The sequence below is a fragment of the Panthera onca genome, chromosome F1 (assembly GCF_046562875.1).
Source record: "Panthera onca isolate mPanOnc1 chromosome F1, mPanOnc1 haplotype 2, whole genome shotgun sequence".
Lineage (NCBI taxonomy): Eukaryota > Metazoa > Chordata > Mammalia > Carnivora > Felidae > Panthera > Panthera onca.
In genome coordinates this window covers 68,542,617-68,564,809 of record NC_138355.1, presented here as the reverse complement: position 1 = coordinate 68,564,809, position 22,193 = coordinate 68,542,617, and the positions used below count along the sequence as shown (strand labels likewise).

The 22,193-nt window shown below is 45.4% G+C and overlaps 2 protein-coding genes across 2 annotated transcripts; both read left to right on the top strand.

The window, feature by feature from the left end:
• Positions 1-7,407: 7,407 nt before the first annotated feature.
• Positions 7,408-11,129, top strand: LOC132685867 (T-cell surface glycoprotein CD1a-like). Its single transcript, XM_081791844.1, has 5 exons — positions 7,408-7,823; positions 8,368-8,634; positions 9,308-9,586; positions 9,786-10,064; positions 10,388-11,129. Exons 1-5 carry the CDS (start codon positions 7,766-7,768, stop codon positions 10,480-10,482), a joined length of 978 nt encoding a protein of 325 aa, XP_081647970.1. The 5' UTR covers positions 7,408-7,765; the 3' UTR covers positions 10,483-11,129.
• A 5,119-nt stretch (positions 11,130-16,248) lies between these two features.
• Positions 16,249-19,849, top strand: LOC132686707 (T-cell surface glycoprotein CD1a-like). Its single transcript, XM_060644586.3, has 6 exons — positions 16,249-16,506; positions 17,055-17,321; positions 17,996-18,274; positions 18,473-18,751; positions 19,078-19,168; positions 19,312-19,849. Exons 1-6 carry the CDS (start codon positions 16,446-16,448, stop codon positions 19,406-19,408), a joined length of 1,074 nt encoding a protein of 357 aa, XP_060500569.3. The 5' UTR covers positions 16,249-16,445; the 3' UTR covers positions 19,409-19,849.
• Positions 19,850-22,193: the final 2,344 nt, after the last annotated feature.

The following is a 22,193-nucleotide window of genomic DNA, read 5'->3' as shown; positions in this document are numbered from 1 at the left end:
ATGAGTTCTGTGGTGCAGGGTGCAGATTGTTGCGTTGATCCTCAAATCAGTTTTCTAGGTGTGCAGGATGGTTTAGTGTTGATCTGGCTGTATTTCATGGATGTGAGATGCAAAAAAACTTCCATGCTGTTCTGCCATCTTGGCTCCTCCTCCAGTTGGTTCTTTGCAGCATTCTATGATCAGTAGATCTGGTATGTGAGACAAGTTTGTGCTGGTCTTCTGGGATTGGACCGGTTTTGCTGATTCTCTGGAGGACTTGCCCTAGTGGAGATGTACCTGCAGGGTGCAGTGGAGGGGGCTTGGTGTAAGAGGCTCCAACCTCCACTTGATGGTGCTATTTTGCTCACTGAGGTCAATCATGCTGGGGGAGGGTGGGAATGGCATTACCCTGCTCTCTCGTCCCCAGAAAGGGAAGCTCAAGCCTGCTGCTCCCCGGCAAGCCCACACAGAAGAGCAAATAATCACCCATCTTGGGTCCCCAGCTTCTTCCAGATCCCTGCCTTCACTCTGCCTGCATCCAAGCTGTCTGCCTGCCAGGTGGCTCAGTACTCCTGGGTTTTATCTCAGATGAAGAGCTGTTTCAAAACTCCAAATTTTAAAGATCCACATGGTTCAGATTCATTCTAACCCTCTGGGAGAGTGTTTTGCTGCTTTTTTGCTGCTTGACAGTTCATCCCAGATATCAGTTGCTTGACGATGCAAGGTTTTGGAGTATATGGTAATGCTCAGCCAAAACCTGGCACCAAGGTTTGCTACCCTAAGCTGCCATCTCTATTTCTATGCCAGTGAATAGAACAGCACATTGGCATCTTCCAGGTCTTTTGTCCCCTACAGACCATGCCACCTCTCCCAAATGAACTCCAAGCAGGGGAACAGTTTCTCCCCATGTGACCCAGGGGATCCTCAGACCATGCTTTCAGCTTCTGGGTCTCTACCTTTATTCCCCACCAGAGCACATTTAAGCCCACCAAACAGGACACTGGCGATTGTTCTGACCTCCAAAACTTCAGTCTTTGTGTTTCATTGCTTATAAATAATGTGGTAGTCAGTCTGTCTTCTTTTTCCACACAGTGGTTTTGGTGAAAATTTCTTAATGTAAAATACCCTTTGTGTGCATCCACCCTTTCTCTCCCTCCAACTGTCTCTCTCTCTCTGTCTCTCTCTGTCTCTCTCTCCCTCTCCTCTTTGCTCTTTCTGTGATCAGGGCTCCCTCCCCTTTGCAGTGTCCACAGTTCTTCCCCCCCCCCCCCCCAAAGCTCCTACCTGCCACATTGTGGCTGTTTTTGAGCTGTTGTTGTTCAGTTTTGCTCTCTCAGTACCCAGATCATTTCTTGTGTACTCAAAATGTTTTGATATTCATCTACCTATGTTTGAGCAATGAGGCAAAGTTTCCCCTAGTACTCTGCCAACTTAACTCCCACCTGATAGGGAATTTAAAGTAAGGAAACCATAAGGAAACCATCTGATTTGAGTAAATAATGGAGGGCATCAGTGAGACCCTCAATAAAGGGAGAGAAGATAAAAAAAAGAAAGAATCAGAGAGGGAAAACTCAAGAGATGAAATTAAAAATACATGGATGGAATGAAGAGTAGACCATACGAAGCAGAAGAATGGATCAGCAACCTGGAGGATAAGGTAAATGGAAAGCAATCAAGCTGAGCAGGGAAGAGAAAAAATAATACAGAATGAAAATAGATTTATGGAACTCAGAGGCACAGGCAAGCATAGTAACATTTGCATTATCAGGATCACAGAAGGAGAAAAGAGAGCAAAGGGTCAAAACATTTATTTGAAGAACGAATAGCTGGAGAATTCCCAAATCTGTTGAAGGAAACAGAAATCAAGAATCAGACAGCACAGAGAGAAACTTACAAAATTACTATGTCCACACCAAAAGACATAGTAATAAGAATGACAAAGAATCATGATAAGGGAGAATTTTAAAACCAGCAAGAGAAAAGAAGACAGTTGCATACAAAGGAAATCCATATAGCTATCAGCTGATTTTTCATCAGAAACTTTGCAGACCAGAAGGGAGTGCCATGATATCTTCAAAGTGCAGAAAGAAAAAGGCCTCTAAACAAGAATGCTGTACCCAGCAATTGAATTGAACAATTAATGAGTTTCCCAGACAAACAAAAGTTATGGGAATTCATGACCACTAACCCACAATACAAGAAATACTGAAAGGAACTGTGAGTAGTAAGGAAAGGAAAGATCAAAAGGAAAGGAAGCACAAAAATAGTAAAAATAAGGATATACATAAAAATGAGTCAAAGGACTCACAAAATAAAGGAAGTAAAATATGACACCATATCCCTAAAATGTGGGGAGAGAGAATAAAGAATGATTTCAAAGTTAAGTGACCAATAAGTTAATATTGACTGCTATATACAGAAGATGATATATATAACCTAAATGATAACTACAAATAAAAAATTAATAGTAGATACTCAAAAAATAAAGAGAAAACAATCCAAGTATATTACTAAAGAGCACAACTAATCACAAAAAAAGAGACCAAGAGGAGAAAGGACCAGAAAATACCTAAACAACAATGAAACAAGTAACAAAATGGGAGTAAGCATATGCCTAACAATAAATACATTGAATGTAAGTAGATTAAATGCTGTAATCAAAAGACACAGTGTGATGAGATAGATGAAAAAACAAGTCATATCTTTATACTGACTAAAAAAGACTTATTTCAGACCTAAATACACATGTAGATTGAAAAGGAAGGGATGGAGAAACATTTATCCAGCAAATGAATGTGAAATGGAAGCCAAATAGTGTTTAAAGGAAAAACTGTACCAAGAGACAAAGATGAACACTATGTACTAATAAATCGAAAAATGGAACAAGAAATACAGCAGTTGTAAATATTTCTGCACCCTACATGAAAGCACCCAAATACATAAAGCAGTTAATAGCAAACACAAAGAGAAAATGAACTAGGAACAATGGCTTTGAATGATACATCAAATCTGATAGATCTAAATGATATATTCAGAACATTCCATCCTAAAACAGCAGAATACATATTCTCTTCAAGTGCACATGAAACATCCTCCAGAACAGACCATATATTACACAATGAAACAAGTCTCAATAAATTCAAGAAGATGAAAATCGTACCAAGCATTTTGTTCTGACAGCAACACTATGAAATTAGAAATTAACCACAAGAAAAAAAAATCTGGAAAAAGCATAAAATACATGAAGTTTAAATAACATGGCACTAAGCAATTAATGGATCAGCCCAAGAAATCAAAGAGGAAATAAAATTTCATGGAGACAAATGAAAATGAAAACACAATAGTCCAAAATTTCTGGGATATAGCAAAGGCTGTTCTAAGAGGAAGGTTTATAGCAATACAGGCCTACCTAAAGTAGCAAGAAAAATCTCTAGAAACAACCTAACCTTACAACTAAAGGAGCTCGAAAAAGAAGAAGAAATAAAACTCTTAAGCAGCAGAAGAAAGGAAAGAATAAAGATTAGAACAATTTAAATTATATAGAAAAATTTTTAAAAGGACACAAAAGAACAGATCAATGAAACTAAGAGGTGGTTCTTTCAATAGAACAACACAATTGACAAACATTTTGCCAGGTACATAAAAAAGGAGCGAGTAATAGAGTGAACTCAAACAAAATCAGAAATTAAAGAGGAAAAATAACAACTGACACAACAGAAACAAAAAGGGTTTTAAGAGACTATTATGAAAAATTATACACCATCAAATTGGACAGCCTACAAGAAATGGATAGATTCCTAACAACACATAATCTCCCATAAATGAAGTCAGATGAAATAGAAACTTGGAGCAGACCATTTATCAGCAATGAAATTGAATCAGTAAGGAAAAAATTCCTAACAAACAAAAGTCCAGGACCAGAAACCTTCACAGGAGAATTCTACCAGATATTTAAAGAAGAAATAATACCTATTCTTCTCAAACTATTCCACAATATTGGATGGAAAGCAGAGCTTCAAAATCATTTTATGAAGCCAGAATTATCCTGATACCAAAAGCAGGTAAAAACACTATAAAAGAGAGAACTGCAGTCCAATATTTCAGACGAATAAAGATACAAAAATCCACAACATCATATTAACAGATTGAATCCAACAATACATTAAAAATTTCATTTGTAATGATCATGTGGAATTTATTCCTAAGATTCAGTATCATCCAATATTTACAAATCAATCAGTATTATATATGACATAACAAGAGAAAGGATAAAAACTGTATGACCATTTCAATAGGTGCAGAAAATTTGTTTGACACAGTACAACATCCATTGATGATAAAGTCCCTCAACAAAATAGAGTTAGATATAACACAACTCAACATAATAAAGGTCATATATAAAAAACCCACAGCAAACATCATACTTAATAGTGGAAAATTGAGACCATTTCCCTTCATTTCAGGAAGAAGGCAAGGATATCCTCTATCACCATTTTTATTCAACACAGTACTGGAAGTCTCAGCCACAGAAATCAGACAAGAAAAAGTACATCCAGATTTACCAAGAAGAAGAAAAACATTCAGTATTTGCAGATGACCCAATACTATATATAAAAATCCTGAAGATCCCTCCAAAACTACCAGAGAAAATAAATGAATTCAGTGTGGTCACAGTATACAAATTCAATTTAGAAAAATCCCTTGCATTTATATACACTAATAATGAGGCAGCAGAAAGAGAAATTAAGAAAACCATCCATTTATAGTTGCACCAAAAATAATAACATATCTAGGCATACACTTGACCAAAGAGGCGAAAGACCTGTGCTCTGAAAACTATAACACACTGATGAAAACATTTGAATGAGACACAAAGAAATGGAAAGGCATTCCATGCACATGGACTGGAAAAACAAATATGTGAACATGTCTATACTACTCAAAGCAATCTATAAATTTAGTGCAATAGCGCTCTAAATCCCAATAGAATTTTTCACAGAACTAAAGCCAACAATGTAAAATTTGTATGCAACCACAAAAGACTCCAAATGGCCAAAGAAATCTGGAAAAAGAAAAACAAAGCTGGAGGTATCACAATTCCATATTTCAAGTTACACAACAAAGCTATGGTAATCAAAACAGTATGGTATTGGCACAAAAGTAGACACATAGATGAATGGAAGAGAGTAGAGAGCCCAGAAATAAATCAATGATCTTATGGTCAATTCATCTTTGACAAAGGAGACAAGAATTTGCAATAGGAAAAAGAAAGTCTCTTCAACAAATGGTGTTGGGAAAACTGGACAGCTACATGTAAAAGATAGAAACTAGACCACTTTCTTACACCATACATGAAAATGAACTTAAAGTAGCTTAAGGACCTAAATGTGAGACCTGAAATCATATACATCGTAGAAAAGAGCATGCCCAGTAATGTCTCTGACATCAGCCACAGCAACGTTTTTCTAGATATGTCTCCTGAGGCAAGGGAAACAAGAGGAAAAGATAAGCTGTTGAGACTGCATCAAGATAAAAAGCTTCTGCACAGTGAAGGAAACAATTAACAAAACTAAAAGGCAGCCTATGGAATGGGAGAAGATATTAACAAATAACATATCTGATAAAGGATGAGTATCCAAAATATGTAAAGAACTTGTACAACAAAACACCAAAAAGACAAATCATCCAATTAAAAAATGGGCAGAAGACATGAATAGACATTTCTCCCAAGAGGACATCCAGATGGCCAACAGACCCCTGAAAAGATGCTCAACATCACTAATCATCAGGGAAATGCAAAGCAAAACCACAACAAGAAATCACCTCACACCAATCAGAGTGGTTAAATTTATTTATTTATTTATTTATTTATTTATTTATTTAAATTTTTATTTTTTCAATATATGAAGTTTATTGTCATATTGGTTTCCATACAACACCCAGTGCTCATCCCAAAAGGTGCCCTCCTCAATACCCATCACGCACCCTCCCCTCCCTCCCACCCCCCATCAACCCTCAGTTTGTTCTCAGTTTTTAAGAGTCTCTTATGCTTTGGCTCTCTTCCACTCTAACCTCTTTTTTTCTCCTTCCCCTCCCCCATGGGTTTCTGTTAAGTTTCTCAGGATCCACATAAGAGTGAAAACATATGGTATCTGTCTTTCTCTGTATGGCTTATTTCACTTAGCATCACACTCTCCAGTTCCATCCACGTTGCTACAAAGGGCCATATTTCATTCTTTCTCCTTGCCATGTAGTACTTCATTGTGTACATAAACCACAATTTCTTTATCCATTCATCCGTTGATGGACATTTAGGCTCTTTCCATAATTTGGCTATTGTTGAGAGTGCTGCTATAAACATTGGGGTACAAGTGCCCCTGTGCATCAGTACTCCTGTATCCCTTGGGTAAATTCCTAGCAGTGCTATTGCTGGGTCATAGGGTAGGTCTATTTTTAATTTTCTGAGGAACCTCCACACTGGTTTCCAGAGCGGCTGCACCAATTTGCATTCCCACCAACAGTGCAAGAGGGTTCCCGTTTCTCCACATCCTCTCCAGCATCTATAGTCTCCTGATTCAGAGTGGCTAAATTCAAACACAGAAGAAACAAGTGTTGGGGAAGATGTGGAGAAAAAGGAAGTCTTGCACCCTGTTGGTGGGAGTGCAAATTGGTACAGCCACAAAGGGAAACAGTATTGAGGTTCCTCAAAAAACTAAAAGCAGAATTACCATATGATCCATTAATTCTACTACTGTATACGTACCCCGATAATACAAAAAAAGCAATATGAAAAGATACACGCACCCTTATGTTTATTGCAGCATTACGTACAATAGCCAAGATATGGAAGCAGCCCTATTGTCTGTGGATAGATGAATGGACATATATGATGTGGCATACACATGCAGTGGAATATCACTAGCTGTAACAAGGAGCGAAATCTTTCCATTCGCAACCGCATGGATGGATCTAGAGAATATGATGGTAAGTGAAAGAAGTCAGAGAAAGACAAATAGCATACGATTCCACTTATACGTGGAATTTAAGAAACAAGAGAAACATACAACAAAAAAAGAGATAAGAACAAAAGGAACTGGACCCTGAACTATAGAGAACACACCGCTGGTTACCAAGGAGGATGTGGGTGGCAGGTGGGTGAAGTAGGTGAAGGAGATTAGGATTACCCTTATATTGATGAGCACTGAGTAAGGTGTACAGGTGCTGAATCACTCTATTGTACACGTAAAACGAATACAACACTGTATGTTAACTATACTGGAATTACAAAAACAACAACAACAACCAAACATAAGACCACTAACACTAATCAGCTGGGTTGGGGGTGAGACACGAAGGAAGTTCTTGGGCAGTGTCCCAAGGACTGGAGAGACAGGGTGAAGGCAGGGTCCAGGGCTGGATGCTGGGGAGCCATGTTCATGGGTTACTGCCTTGATGAGGAGAAAAGGCACGAGAGGTAGGGTCCCTTTTCCATGCCACACAAGACTTGTTCTGCAGCACCTGAACTAGGGCCTCAGGGAGCAGGATGGAAGCAGGTGACAGGGAGAAGCTGGAAGCCGGAGAGGAGGGTCAGACCCAGAGGGGAAGTGAGAGTCTGAGTAGGTGTCCAGGGTTGAGGGCGGAGCCCATCTGCATTGTCGCGGAGACTCAGGGCAGGCGTGTGTGTTGAGAAGGAAGTCAGAAGAGAGGGGCTGCGTGTGGGGAGGTTTGTGAGAACAGACGCCAAAGACCCACTTTCCGAGAGAAAGAAAGCACATCTGCACATAAGATGCTGTTGTTGCAACTGGTGTTGCTCACGGTTGTCCCAGGTGGTGACACTGACGATGGTGAGGACTCTGGGCCTGCCCTGTGGGGGCACGTGTGTGTGCGCGTGTCTGTGTGTGTGCTTGTATGTGTGCGCACACACATGTGTGCGTTGGTGTGCATGTGCTTGTGTTCTGTATGTGTAAATATATGTGATTATGTGTGGATAGTGCCTGTGTGCGTCTCTCTGTGTTTGCATGTGTGCACATGTGTGTGTCTGTACATCTGTGTTTTTGTATGCATGTGCATAATTCTGAGTATTTGTGTGTGTACATACGTGCATTTGTGTCTGTGCATATGGGCATGCAGGGTGTGGGTTCCCCAACACATACCTGGGGAGTGTGGGATGTCAGCCTAGTTCCTTCCTGAGCATCCTTGACCCCAGGGCCTTGTACTCTTCTGGACCATGGGTATGAAGCTCTGGGCTCTGGGGCAGCACATGTCTCCAGAGGGAACTACGGCTCCCTTTCCTCCAGATTTTGATGCCCCTCCCTGAGACCTTTTTCTGCATTCTCTCTCCTTCCCAATGCCCTCCTCTTCCTCAGTCTATCTCTTCTTCTCGTACAGACTTCCAAGAGCCAATCACTTTTCGAAGCATCATGACAGCATCCTTTTACAACCATTCCTGGACACAAAATCTGGGTTCTGCTTGGCTGGATGGGCTGCAGACTCATGGCTGGGACAGCAAGAAAGGCATTTTCATGTACAAGCGGCCTTGGTCCAAGGGCAACTTCAGCGAGAAGGAGCTGAGGGAAGAGGAAAGGACATTACAGACATTCTCCATTATTTTTCCTTTGATATTTCAGAACCATGTTCATCAATGGCAACTTGAATGTGAGTTTGGATCCATCGGGGCAGATGGGATGGAGGTGGCAGGCGTGTGCATCTCCTTGAGTTCCTTCTTCCTCTAGGAAGGAGCGTCCCCTGGCTTCTGAACTTCATGTCTCTCCCCATCGTAAAACTGAATTCCACATGTGTTTAGGGGGCAGAACCTAGACCCCGATTCTTGAAAACCTTCATGTCTTCTGCTACTTCCCATCCTCTCATTGATCACAGGCTGTGCTGTCATGTCTTTATTGGTATCTCCCATGACCACCCCATTTCCTGGCCTCCAGCCAGGTACCCACCTCTCCCTCACTCTGTGACTGATCCTTGAAATGTGCTTTTCACCCAATCCAGATCGCTCAGTGAATCTATGCGTTTCCTGTACCCACTGCTCTCCCCTCACCCTAGATGATTTTATCCCAGCTCTCCATTGGAGACCTTCCCTGTTCTCTGCCACACCCTTCCAGTATCTTCTCCCACATTTGTGCCTTCCTCAGTCATTCACCTCTTCCTCTGCCTCCAGTGATCACCCATTTTCTGAGCCTCCACCTAAACCAAACTTTGCTCCATTCTTTCCAATACACTCAATATCTCCCTCTGCTTTCTTTGCCTTTCACTTATATTCACCTCATTTCATTTCTTTCTCTCCCCCTTTCCTATAACACACAGCCTGTCTTCCCAGATCCCTTTCAGGTACAGGTGGCAAAAGGCTGTGGACTGCATGTTGGGGAATCATCAGTAGGCTTCATGAAGATTGCATATGAAGGATCAGATCTCATGAGCTTCCAGAACACGTCATGGTGGCCATCTCCAAAAGGTGGAAGGAGGGCTCAGCAGGTCTCCAAACTATTCAATCAGTACCATGTGGTCAACTTAAGAATACGAGCACATATTATTGACATCTGCCCCCGTTTCCTCTTGGGTCTTCTTGAGGCAGGGAAGGCAGATCTTCAGCGGCAAGGTCAGTCCTGCTCCCTCCCTCCAAGCATTCTCTATTTTGTGCTCATAAATTTGCAACATTTCCTCAAATTCAGAGTGAAAAGGGGCCAAGAGGGAGAGGGGTGATGCTGACAGGTTTCTAGAGGTGGAAAGACGTGTGTATCTAAAGCGATGTGAAGATCTACCTTCTCAGTCTGAGAATACCTGTCCTGTCTCTGCAGTGAGGCCAGAGGCCTGGCTGTCCACTGGCCCCAGTCCGGGGCCTGGCCATCTGCTCCTCGTGTGCCACGTCTCTGGCTTCTACCCAAAGCCAGTGTGGGTGATGTGGATGCGGGGTGAGCAGGAGCACCAGGGCACCCGACGAGGCGAGGTCTTGCCCCATGCTGACGGGACATGGTATCTTCAGACGTCCTTGGATGTGGAAGCCAGAGAGGCAGCCGACCTGTCTTCCCGAGTGAGACACAGCAGTCTAGAAGGCCAGGATATGGTCTTCTACTGGGGTGAGAAAGGGCGGGGTCCCCTCTGGGAAAGACAGTGGCAGGTCCTCAGAGCCGGAGAGCCTGAAGAGAAACTTGGGATTCTAGGATTCCAGACTAAGAAGTACATATATTTAGTAACCCAGGAAGTGGTGAGCTGTGTGTGAGGGTCCTGTAGATGTGGGAGGAAGCAGAGATTGGGTGAACGGTCCATCTCTGAGCAGGGATGGGAAACGAGAAGGAGGAAGGGTGGTTGGTGAGGCAGAGGGTGATGGGAGCAAAAAGGACCAGGTAGGTCCAGGTCAACCTGGGGTAGATGGGAATTGACCTGTGCACCAAACCCACAGAGCAGCACCGCCCCGTGGGCTTGGTCTTCCTGGCGGGGGTCGTGCCCCTGGTGCTTCTGGCAGGTCTTGCGCTCTGGCTCTGGAAGCGCCGGTAAGTCTCTGGAGCCACCTTTCTGCACTTTCCGAAGAGTCTCCCCACTTTCCTGTCTGTCCTCAGCCCTCCTCGTCCCAGTGCCGTCCCCCCTGCGTTCCTCACCTCCCCCTGCTGCAGAATGATTTCCAATCTGTTCCTCCCAGGAAATCACACAAGACACCTCAGCGTACTGGCCTCCCTTTGGAGTGAGATCCCGGCAGCCCGGGACCAGGACATCCCTAAACCCAGCTCAGTGGTGATGGACCAGCAAGTCTCTGTGTGACTGTTGTCTTTCCTTTCTGCTCAGTGATCAGTTGTCAAGATGAGTTAAGTGTAATTTAAGGGGATTTCTTGTTCTGACCTGACTCTGGGACTTAAATCTCAAAATTATCTCAGAGTATAATGAAGTCCCAGCAACGTCCATGCGTCACAGGCATCAGACATCACTTCCTCCAGTGAGCCGTCCCTTATTCATAACTGGAAGCAGTCTTTGCTTGGTGAGAATTAGCACCTCATTTTCCTGCACTTGGCAAATCTATTCCTGACCCCCAGCCCTTGTTGCCAACAGTTAGGGTCCCTTCCCTTCTAATTCTTAGGACTTTAGAGATGAGGTCCATGTCTTTTTAATATTTGTATCCTTGGCAAGGAGCCCCACTGCATGGAATATGTCCTCAATAAATACCTGTGTTTCATAGGTTTGTCTTTTTCTTTTGCCTTCTGACTGGTTTGTAGTAGTTCAGATGTTTGCACACGTGGACATTTCTGGAAAACAACGTTGAGATAGAAGGGATGGAAAAGGTGAAAAACATTGGGAGGGGGAGAGCAAATCATGGCACTTCACCAAACTTCTCCCCTACATTGGACTCTTTGCCTGCTTCTGTTGGGTCCAGTCCACCTGTCATGCTCTCATGGCCACCTTGTGGTTTTTGGTTGGTTGACTCCACCCTCGTGTGTAGCCCTGGGTTCTAATCAGCCTGACTTCCTCAGGAGAAAGCATCTTTGACAATGTGACAGGACAAAGGATGGACGGGTAACCTCCAGTTCATGACAATCATCAGACAGCTGCCACTTGTCCTTGCCCAGAGTGATGGTTCAGGGCCACGCACCTGTTCCAGGTGGCTCAGGTCACAGGCATTCTGGTTCCTGTGGTCAATGGCAGAGAATGAGATGATCTTTCTTGTCCCAGATGATAAGGTCGGGGTATGAAGCATAAACAACTACAATCCATTTTTCAGCAGCAGAACAGAAAGCCTGAGGATGACACCTGCATTCAAGAAGGCAGAGAAATTGTACATGTGAAGTTTTCCAAGAGGTTGGATCCAACGTGTTCTCACCACAAGAATGAGAAGAAGAGAAAAGAAAGAGAAAGGAGAGGACCCAGATGTGAGGTGGTGGGGTAGTGTTGTTGTGGGCATCACGTCACCCTGTACATCAAGTGTGTACTTCGTTTTATGTTTTTTTTGGAGAAAACAGAGTTTATTGCCCAGCAATTAAAAGTATTCAAATATGGGATGAAAGCTACACAAAATGTTAATTTTCATGGTTGGCTTGGATTCAGGTTTTCTTGACCAATTCTTCGTTTTCCTTCAAAATGCTGCATGCCACTTGAGGCTCGGCAGCTCAGGACCTGAGCGTCACCTGCAGCTCCCTGCATGCCGTGTGCCCTGGGCTCCCAACGTTCTTCAGGCCGTCCTCCTGGAGAAGCTGTTGGAAGACTTTCATCAGGAGGACCTTTGTTCATGTCACATCACAGGCTCTGCTGCACCTGCCAGAGCTGGCGAAGGCCCATGTGGCCCATGGGGCCTCCCAGCCATCCTTCCTCAGGGGCTAGAAAACTGCACTCTGTACAAAGGTACAATTTTCATTTGTCATCATATTCCCGTGAAGCAGAAAACAGTAACAACAACAAAACCAAAGCATCAGAAAAGTGAAGGCAGATGCACAAACCCGCAGAATGGACTGGAGCCCCAATAACCCTGGGATCCCCAGTTCCATCAGCCCATTCATTTCCTGTATGGTTTCAGCCCAAAAAGGTAGATTTCTGTCCTTTGTGATTGGGTGCTCCCTCTGATGGACGTGGACGTGGCCCCTGGGGATGCTGGGATAATATCTCTCTTCCTTGTGGTGTTCTTCCTCACTCTTCTCTTCCTTGCCTTCAATTCTTTTTTTTTTTTTTTTTAAATATATATTTTTTAACGTTTATTTATTTCCGAGACAGAGAGAGACAGAGCATGAACGGGGGAGGGTCAGAGAGAGGGAGACACAGAATCCGAAACAGGCTCCAGGCTCTGAGCTGTCAGCACAGAGCCTGACGCGGGGCTCGAACCCACGGACCGCGAGATCATGACCCGAGCCGAAGTCGACCGCTCAACCGACTGAGCCACCCAGGCGCCCCTTCCTTGCCTTCAATTCTTGAAAATATTCCTCTATTCTTTTTCTTACCTGCTTGCCTTTTTCTTCACATGTCCTCACCTGTCACACTCTTACCCTGTCTTATTGACACTGACATCTGGATCAATCCCTATCCTGGGTGTTTTCGTGGGTTTCTAACAAACCGCTGATCAGGAATCTAGTGCTGGTTCAGCTGCTGGGTATGTGACTGGTAAAAATTTTCTCCAGGGTTTTCCTAGAGATGGAAGGGTAAGCTGCACCAGCCTTCATGAACCAGGAGCTGTCGTGGCAATGGCATTAAATACTCAAAATGCGAGAAATTTTCCATGGATTTCTTCCCAACACATGTATTCATTCATTCATTCATTCATTCATATGTACATTCTGTTATTCATTCATTCATTCATTCATGACTTAGTCAGCTTTTCCTATTTGTATGGTAAACATGTTCTCTAAGACTGGTTCTAAAATGTATGAGAGGCAGCTGTGTGTACAGGTGTTTAAGACATAATGAATAATCTTGTCCTCCAAGCTTTTTTTTTTTTGATATGTACATTTAATCATCCAGAGCAAACTTTAGAATTGGTAAATAAGAAAATTTAACCTCATAGATTTCAGCAATAATTGCTTTATTAAATGATCCATGAATCACACATCACCCCATGTGGCCCTCAGGTAGGCACTTAGAGAAGTTGTACAAATGGAAGGTTTTTATAGAAGGAGGGTGGGGCCGGGGAGATAGCAGCAAAAGTGAAGGATTGTTCCAGGAATCAGGCCTCTTTCTTGGGGGAAGAGTAAGGGCTCTTATCATGCATATGACCTCATCTGTCTTTGGGGGCTGGAGAGAAACCAGGTGACAGACTCATTGCTCTGATGGAAAGAAAAATTTACTGGTGATGACTGGATAAGTCTACATTTCTGGGTGGTTGTAGTTTGTTCAATTGGGTATGAAGTCCCAGGGTGGGAACTCAGCTGATGACATCCTTTTGGGTCTGCGATTTTCTTTTTCTAACAGGATGTGGCTCATGGGCATGTATCTTCATCGTCTTGAACCCCCACCAGCAGGAGCTGCCCTTGGTTCCCTGCTGGCTGGTCTGCTTGGGACAGAGAGGGGGACGCTACCTCTGCTCTGGTCCAGTCCCATCCTCAGCCCAGCCAGGTGTCTTGTGTTTCAGTTTGGGGACTGGGCCTTCTGAGAGTTCCCCCCTTTGCCTCAGCAGATGGAACTTCTTAGTATGGGACAAGGTGTGTTCCTGTCCCTTCCCCCTCTGCCCCTCCCCCCAGCTGCAGAGTGGCTCACTGTGCCCTGAGGTAGTGGGGCTCCCTGCCCTTCCCACACCCAGTGAAGGCTCCTTCCTGTATGGGGGATGGTGGTCTTCCTGCCCTTCTTAGGAGGGAGCTGCTGTCAGACGTCAGGCTTGTACCACCAGAAACCAGTTCTCTAGTCTGTATCCTGGACTTCAGTTTGTCAGGACCCTGGGAGGCCAATGGGCAAAAGCCTAGAGATATATCAAATTTGCTAAGTCTGTGACTCTCAGGGCCTCCCAGTCCTCAATGAGCCTTCAGTCATTTGTTAACAATTGTAGCTGAATTATTCATTCTGGTTTATAAAGCCTCTGGCATCTGAATCCCTGATTTCCTTGGAGGAGTCTGTATTTCCCTAGATTTTGGGTTGACAACATGCTCTCACCCTTCAACGTTGATGGATTCCAGAGAAGTGATTTGGACGATCCAGCTTTTCAAAATCTTATGTGTGGGAGTGAGCTCTTTCCAATTTTCTATGTTTCAGTCTGGACTTGCCAAAAATATTATCTTTCTCTCAACAGCCTGAGTTTATTTCAGTTTACTGGGGATCCAAGAAATAACCAGACAAATAGCCCAAACACATTATCCAGATGACATAAAGCACAAATACTTAAGGGCTTTTAAACACTTAGGAACACCATGGAAGTAGAAGGTCAGCATGTCCAGCACGGCCAACTCATGATAAGACAAGCATGGAACATTCTAGCAGGAATAGTAGGAAGGGAATCTGGATACACGATTCCAGAACACTCTATTAAGTCCACACACTATAAATTCCCATGATTTCTTGTTGTAGATTTGCCGTAGGACCCTCGGTGTGAACTTCATGGTTATTAGCATATGCTTGAATCCAAAAGATAACTGTGTAGATTCAGATTTCATCAAGTAGGATTACAACTAATACTTTTGGATACATAACAAATACAAATACAAAAACATTTTTATGTCAAAGAAATCCATAACCTTTAAGAATAATTTGATGCCTGAACTGAATTATCCAATCACTCAGAGTTAATCATCGAGCGCCTACCACTTGCCAGTCCCTGTTGGATTTGGGATCCGGTTCCAGGGGATTAGAAACACCTGAGCCAACAACTGAGTCAAGATTCTGAGAGGGCAAACACCTGTAAAGGTCACCACTTTAGTAAATATTGTTTCAGGCAGGTTTGTTAGAGTCTAGAGTCTGCACATTAAAAGAAAACTCAGCACACCAAAATGGTTAGTTCTTGGTTGACGTGATTTTCTTCCCAAGTAGACTAAAAGCTCCTTGAATAGTGGTTGCATTGTGAACACTGTATTGTCATGCGCGTAGTGAGGTGCTTGGATCCAGGAAGCTGTTAAGCGACTGTTTGGTGAGTGAATATATATTAATGCAAGTCCGACTGAGGAGGTATTCTTCAGATGTTTCAATATCCTGTGGTCTCTCTGATGGCAACTGATTCTCCCCTAAAAAAATGGTGAACTGGTGGTTGTTGATACTGTTACACAGGCAATCATGGCGAAATTTGGAAAAGCGAATAGAGTGTTAAAAGAAACCCATGGGCTCAAAATGGTGCCTTGGGCAGGCCAACTCCCCAAACCTTGTTTCACCTAACCTAAGTGCAGTCCAACCTCCCCCAGAAATGTAAGTCTTCCCCTGTCATTGAGGAATTCTCTGTTCATCACAAGTGAGGACCTCTCTCACATGGACCCTCTCCATCCCCCAAGAGAGGAAGTCATCTGCATGATTAGACCCCTTTCCTCAATTAAAAGAAGGTGACCTTCAAATTTATCTGGTGGATTTTGAATTTTAATGCAGACAGTGAGAAGGCATAGATGGGAATGGGTTGGGGTGGGGGTGAGACATGGACGGAAGCCCTTGTGGGGTGTCCCAAGGTCACGAGAAGGTGACAGCAGAGTCCAGGGCTGGGTCCTGGGGAGCCGTGTGTCTTCATGGGTTACTGTCTGGATGAGGAGAAAAGGCACGAGAGGTAGGGTCCCTTTTCCATGCCACACGAGACTTGTTCCCCAGCCTGAACAGGGCCTGAATCAGGGCCTCAGGGAGCACGACGGAGGCTGGTGACAGGGAGAAGCTGGAAGCCGAGAGGAGGGTCAGACCCGGAGGGGAAGTGAGAGTCTGAGTAGGTGTCCAGGGTTGAGGGCGGAGCCCATTTGCATTGTCGCGGAGACTCAGGGCAGGCGTGTGTGTTGAGAAGGAAGTCAGAAGAGAGGGGCTGCGTGTGGGGAGGTTTGTGAGAACAGACGCCGAAGACCCACTTTCGGAGAGAAAGAAAGCACATCTGCAAAAAGATGCTGTTGTTGCAACTGGTCTTGCTCACGGTTCTCGTCCCAGGTGGTGACAGTGACGATGGTGAGGATGTGGCCCTGCCTGGTCGGTGCAAGAGTGTTTGTCTACATTTGTGTGATGTGTGTCATGTGTGCACATATGTTGTTGTGTACATGTGTGCATGTGTGTATATGTGTATAAGTATGTGTGTATAGGTGCTTGTGTATCTCTGTGTGTTTCTGCCGTGTGTGCACGTGTGTGGGTGGGTGTCTGTATGTCTGTGTTTGCATCTGTGTCTATGTGTGTGCAAATCACGTGTAACTCTGAGCGTGTGTGTACGTGTGTGCATTGGTGTCTGTGCGCACGTGCACACATGGTGTGGGTTCCCCAGCACATTCCTGGGGAGTGAGGCATGTCCACCTGGTTCCTCCCTGAGCCTCCCTGACCCCAGGGCCTTGTGCTCTTCTGAATGATGGGTGCCAAGCTCGGGGCTCTGGGGCAGCACGTGTCTCCAGAGGGAACTATGGCTCCCTGTCCTCCAGATTTCGGTGCCCCTCCCTGGCCCCTTTTGTTGATTCTCTCTCCTTCCCTCTGCCCTCCTCTTCCTCAGTCTATCTGTTCTTCTGGCACAGACTTCCAGGAGCCAATCACTTTTCGAATCATCCTGACCTCATCTTTTTACAACCGTGCCCGGACACAAAATCAGGGTTCAGCTTGGCTGGGACAGCTGCAGACTCATGGCTGGGACAGCAAGACTGGAGCTTTCATTTTCCTGCGGCCTTGGTCCAGGGGCAACTTCAGCAATGAGAAGTTCATGGAACTGGAAAAGTTATTCTATTCATACTCCATTAGATTTCTTCAGGTATTTCAGGACCATGTCAGTCAATGGCAGCTTGAATGTGAGTTCAGGTCCCTCAGGGCAGGTGGGATGGAGGTGGCCGGTGTGTGTGTAGCCATGAGTTCCTTCTTCCTCCAGGAAAGAGCCTCCCCTGGCTGCTGAACCTCTCGATTCCCCATCGTAAAACTGAATCACACCTGTCTGTTCAGGGGGCAGAAGCCAGACCCTGATTCTCGAAAAGCCTTATGTCTTCTGCTCCTTCCCCTCCCCTCGTTGACCTCAGGCTGTGCTCTGAGGCCTCCAGTAATGTCTTCAGTGACCACCCTATTCCCTGGCCTGCAGCCAGACGTCCTCCTCTCCCTCACTCTGTGACACATCCTTGAAATGTGCTTTTCTCCCTGTTCAGTCCCCTCATGAGCTCTGTCTATGTGTTCCCTGTATCCACTTCTCTCTTCTCACCCTAGATGATTTTATCCAAGCTCTCTAGTGGAGGCCTTCCCTGTTCTCTGCCACACCCTTCCAGTCACTCCTCCAACACTGGTTTCTTCCGCATTCACCTCCTCCTCTGCTTCCAGTGACCACCACTTCCCCTCTCTCTGAGCCTTCACTCAAAGCACACTTTGCTTGATTCCTTCCAATACCCTCAACTTCTCCTTCCTCCATCCATGGCTTCCACTCATCTCATGGCAACACTTTCCCTTCTCTATTCCTGTATCTCACACCCTCTCTTTCCAGATCCGTTTCAGGTCCAGCTGGAAGGAGGCTGTGAGCTGCACCTTGGGGAAGCATCGGTAGGATTTGTGGAGATTGCATATCAAGGATCAGATCTCATGAGCTTCCAGAACACGTCATGGTGGCCATCTCCAAAGGGAGGCAGAAGGACCGAAGAAGTCTGCACACTATTCAATCGGTTCTATGTGATCAATGAAATTATACACACACTTTTCAGTGACACCTGCCCTCAGTTCCTCTTGGGTCTTCTTGATGCAGGAAAGGCATATCTCAAGCGACAAGGTCAGTTCTGCTCCCAACCTCCAAGCATTCTCTCTGTGCATTCATAAATTCGCACCATTTCTCAGCTTCAGGGTAAGAGGGGGCCAGGTGGGAGAGGGGATGATGCTGACAGGTTTCTAGAGGTGGAGCGATGTATGTATCTCAACTGATGTGAAGATCTTCCCTCTCAGTCTGAGAATTCCTGTCCTGTCTCTGCAGTGAGGCCCGAGGCCTGGCTGTCCACTGGCCCCAGTCCGGGGCCTGGCCGTCTGCTCCTCGTGTGCCACGTCTCTGGCTTCTACCCAAAGCCAGTGTGGGTGACGTGGATGCGGGGTGACCAGGAGCACCAGGGCACCCGACGAGGCGAGGTCTTGCCCCATGCTGACGGGACATGGTATCTTCAGACGTCCTTGGATGTGGAAGCCAGGGAGGCAGCCGGCCTCTCTTGCCAAGTGAGACACAGCAGTCTAGAAGGCCAGGATATTGTCCTCTACTGGGGTGAGAAAGGGCTGGTGCCCAGCAGGGAAAGGGTGGTCCTCCAGCAGTGCAGGAGAGATAGATACAAAGTTGGGATTCTAGGGACTCCAGATCATAAAGGACTAAAATTAGTGACCTAAGAAATGGAGCGCTGGGTGTGAGGGTCCTGTAGATACAGCAGGAAGCAGAGGGTTGGTTGAAGGATCCATCTGTGAGCAGGGATGGGAGAGGAGAAAGAGGAAGGGTGGTTGGTGAGGCAGAGGGTGACGGGAGCAAAAGGGACCAGGTAGGTGCAGGTCAACCCGGGGTGGATGGGAATTGACACCCTCTGTGCACCAAACCCACAGAGCAGCACCGCCCCGTGGGCTTGGTCTTCCTGGCGGTGATCGTGCCCCTGGTGCTTCTGGCAGGTCTTGCGTTCTGGCTCTGGAAGCGCTGGTAAGTCTGGAACCGTGTTTCTGCTCTTTCCCAACTGTGTCCCCACCTTCCTGTCTGTCCTCAGCCCTCCTCCTCACCATGCCCTTTCCCCTGGAGTCCTCACCTCCACCTGCTGCAGAGCATTTCCAATCTGTTCCTCCCAGGAAATCACACTGGAGACCTCAGTGCACTGGCCTCCCTCCGGAGAGAGATCCCAGCAGCCCCAGTTCCAGCACTTACCTAAACCCAGCTCAGTGGTGATGGATTTGCAAGTCTCCGTGTGCAACTTTTGTCTTTCCTTTCTGCTCGATGATCAGTTGTCAATATCGGCCAAGAATAATTTAGCGGGCTTTGTTGTTCTCACCTGATTCTTGGAGTTAAATTCTACATTTTCTCCAAGTAAAATGAAGCGTGAGTACCTCCCTGGGTCACAGGCATCAGATGTCACTTCCTCCAGGGAGCCCTCCCTGATTTTCAAGGGGAAGCAGTCTCTGCCTGCTGAGAATTTCCAACGTCCATAGTTTCTCTTTGGCAAACGTATGACTCACTACCCATCCCTTATTGTCCCCAGTTGGGTCCCTTTTCCATCCTAATTCTTAGGCCTCTTGAGAGTAAAGTCCATGTCTTTCTAATATTTGTATCCTTGGCAAGGAGTCTCGCCTGCATGGAATATGTCCTCAATAAAAGTCTGTGTTGAATTGATGCCAGTTTCATAGGTTTTTCTTCTTTTGCCTCCTGTCGTGTTTGTAGTAGTTGAGACGTTTGATGTTCTTCTTGTTAAAAGTCTTTTCACTTTGCCTGGAGACTTGATACTGTCATGGTTCCTTGGTAACATCTCTGAGCCTCTGAGGAGAATACAGTTTTGTCTGTGGATATTTCTATTATTTAAACACAGACACCTGTTGGAGTGGACCTGTTGTGGATGAAAGGAGGAGGGCAGATGCAGGTCCTGGTTGTTTGAGGCCCCCAGGACAGCAGCAGAGACGTCACCTGGGGGCTTGTTGGCAGTATAGGGGCTTGGCCTCAGCTGAGGTTCACTGCATCACAATTTGCATTTTAGCAAAACCAGCAGGGGATTCACAGGTGCATAAATGTGGTGCTTGAGAGGTAGCAGTGTGAGTGCGTCCCTGGAGGGAAACGAGTGGGTCCAGAAAAGACAGGAAGAGTGTTGTGCTCGGGAATGAACGGGGGTCCGGCAGGGAGAGGGCATACAGAGCATCCTCACATTCGTGGCTGCTGTGTCCCAGTCCCTGAGGACACGGAGTCAGCCACAGTGAGCCGTTGCTCCTGGAGTTAATAGGGGGTTGGGATCATGGGAGCCTCTGCCCGCAACACTTGCCCACTGATGAATACACAGCCTTGTTTCCCGTGTGTTTGTGTTTAAATAGAGCTTATTCATATATATATATATATATATATATATATATATATATATATCCAAATAATTGATTGCATGCTCTGTTTCCCTATACGGAAATACCAGCTCAAAAGTTTGTAATATTCCCCTGCATGGGTACTGTGATATCCAGGGTCTTTGGCTTTCAGCCCCAAAGCTGTGCTGCCCATGATGCTTTAGAAACAAACAAGAAATGGTCATCATCTTGACGAATCCACGTCATGAATCCACGAATATAGTTTCCTTTCCCCTTTTCTGTGGTGTCATCATAGCATCCTAGATGTGACTTTAGTACTTTCTAGAGTGGCTCCACATGGCCATCACAAATTTTCTGTCCCTTTCCTGAATTTATCGTATTATTGATTCATTACCACTGACCTCATGGCCCACAACTCTGCCTTGTGAGCCTGAGCGAGCCTTACCTGCACAGGTGTTTTTGTCTGTGAGGCACATCCCGCCTTCTGTGCTTAGGACCACCCATGCTCCTTGTAGCTCTGGGCTTCAGGGTCATTTTAAATACAAAATCACCAAGAAAGAGCATGTAAATGCGGAAAGTGTGGCACCAAATGGATCGTGAATAGGACACGTGTTTGCAGTGTGGGAATTCACACAGGATGGCAGAGCGGTACCTGGTTCATCCTCACTGGGGAACATGTGGGGTGTGTGACACATGTCGGCCACTCTATGTGTCCATGAACATCAATGAGCACATGTGTCTGGGGTTACAAATCAATGCCAGTAGGAAGACCAATCTGCACAGACAGACTCCGTGAATAATGAACATGGACTCTTTGTGACTTATGACCCCAAAGGCAGTGGAAACATCCATGGACAGACTTCAGTTACTGTAGATTTCATTAATTCACTCAATAAACCTTTCTCAAGCCCTGACCATGCAGCAGGGACATTTGGAGTGGAAGGTAGTGGGGAGGAAAAGGTTATTATAGCCTTTGGGGTTTGAAAATTCTGCTTTCTTGATTTTTTAAGGTTTTAATTGTTGTTTCTAATAGTTTCTTAGTACAGGAAGCTCTTTGTGTTCAATGGCGAAAGAGACTTAGTTCTAATCTGTTCAGGGTCAGAGAGGAGAGGCTCAGGGCAGGAGAACGTCCAGAGGGAACAAATGCAGGTTCCCACTGCTGCACATGGGGACATTTCTGGGAGATAATGTTGAGATGGGAGAGGTGGCAAAGGTGAAAAGTATTGGGAGGGAGAGAGCAAATCATGGCACTTCCCCAAATTTCTCCCCTAGATGAGACCCATTGGCTTCTTCTCTAGGGTCTAGTCTACCTCATGGCCACCTTGTGGGTTTGGGTTGGTTGATTTCAGCTTTGTGTGTGGCCCTGGGCTCTGATCACCCTGAATCCCTCAGGAGAAAGCATCCTTGACAATGCGACGGGATGAAGCATGGACAGGTTCCATCCAGTTCAGGCCACTCACCAGACAGGAGCCACTTGACCTTCCCCAGTGCGATGGTTTGGGGCCAGACACTGGCTCCAGGTGGCTCGGGTCACAGGCATTCCGATTCTTGTGGTTGATGGCAAGGAGAGAGATGGTCTCTATCGTCTTGGATGATAAGGTCGGGCATGAAGCCTGACACAACTTCAACCCATTTTTCAGCGTCAGGGAAGCAAGCCTGAGGATGACACCTAC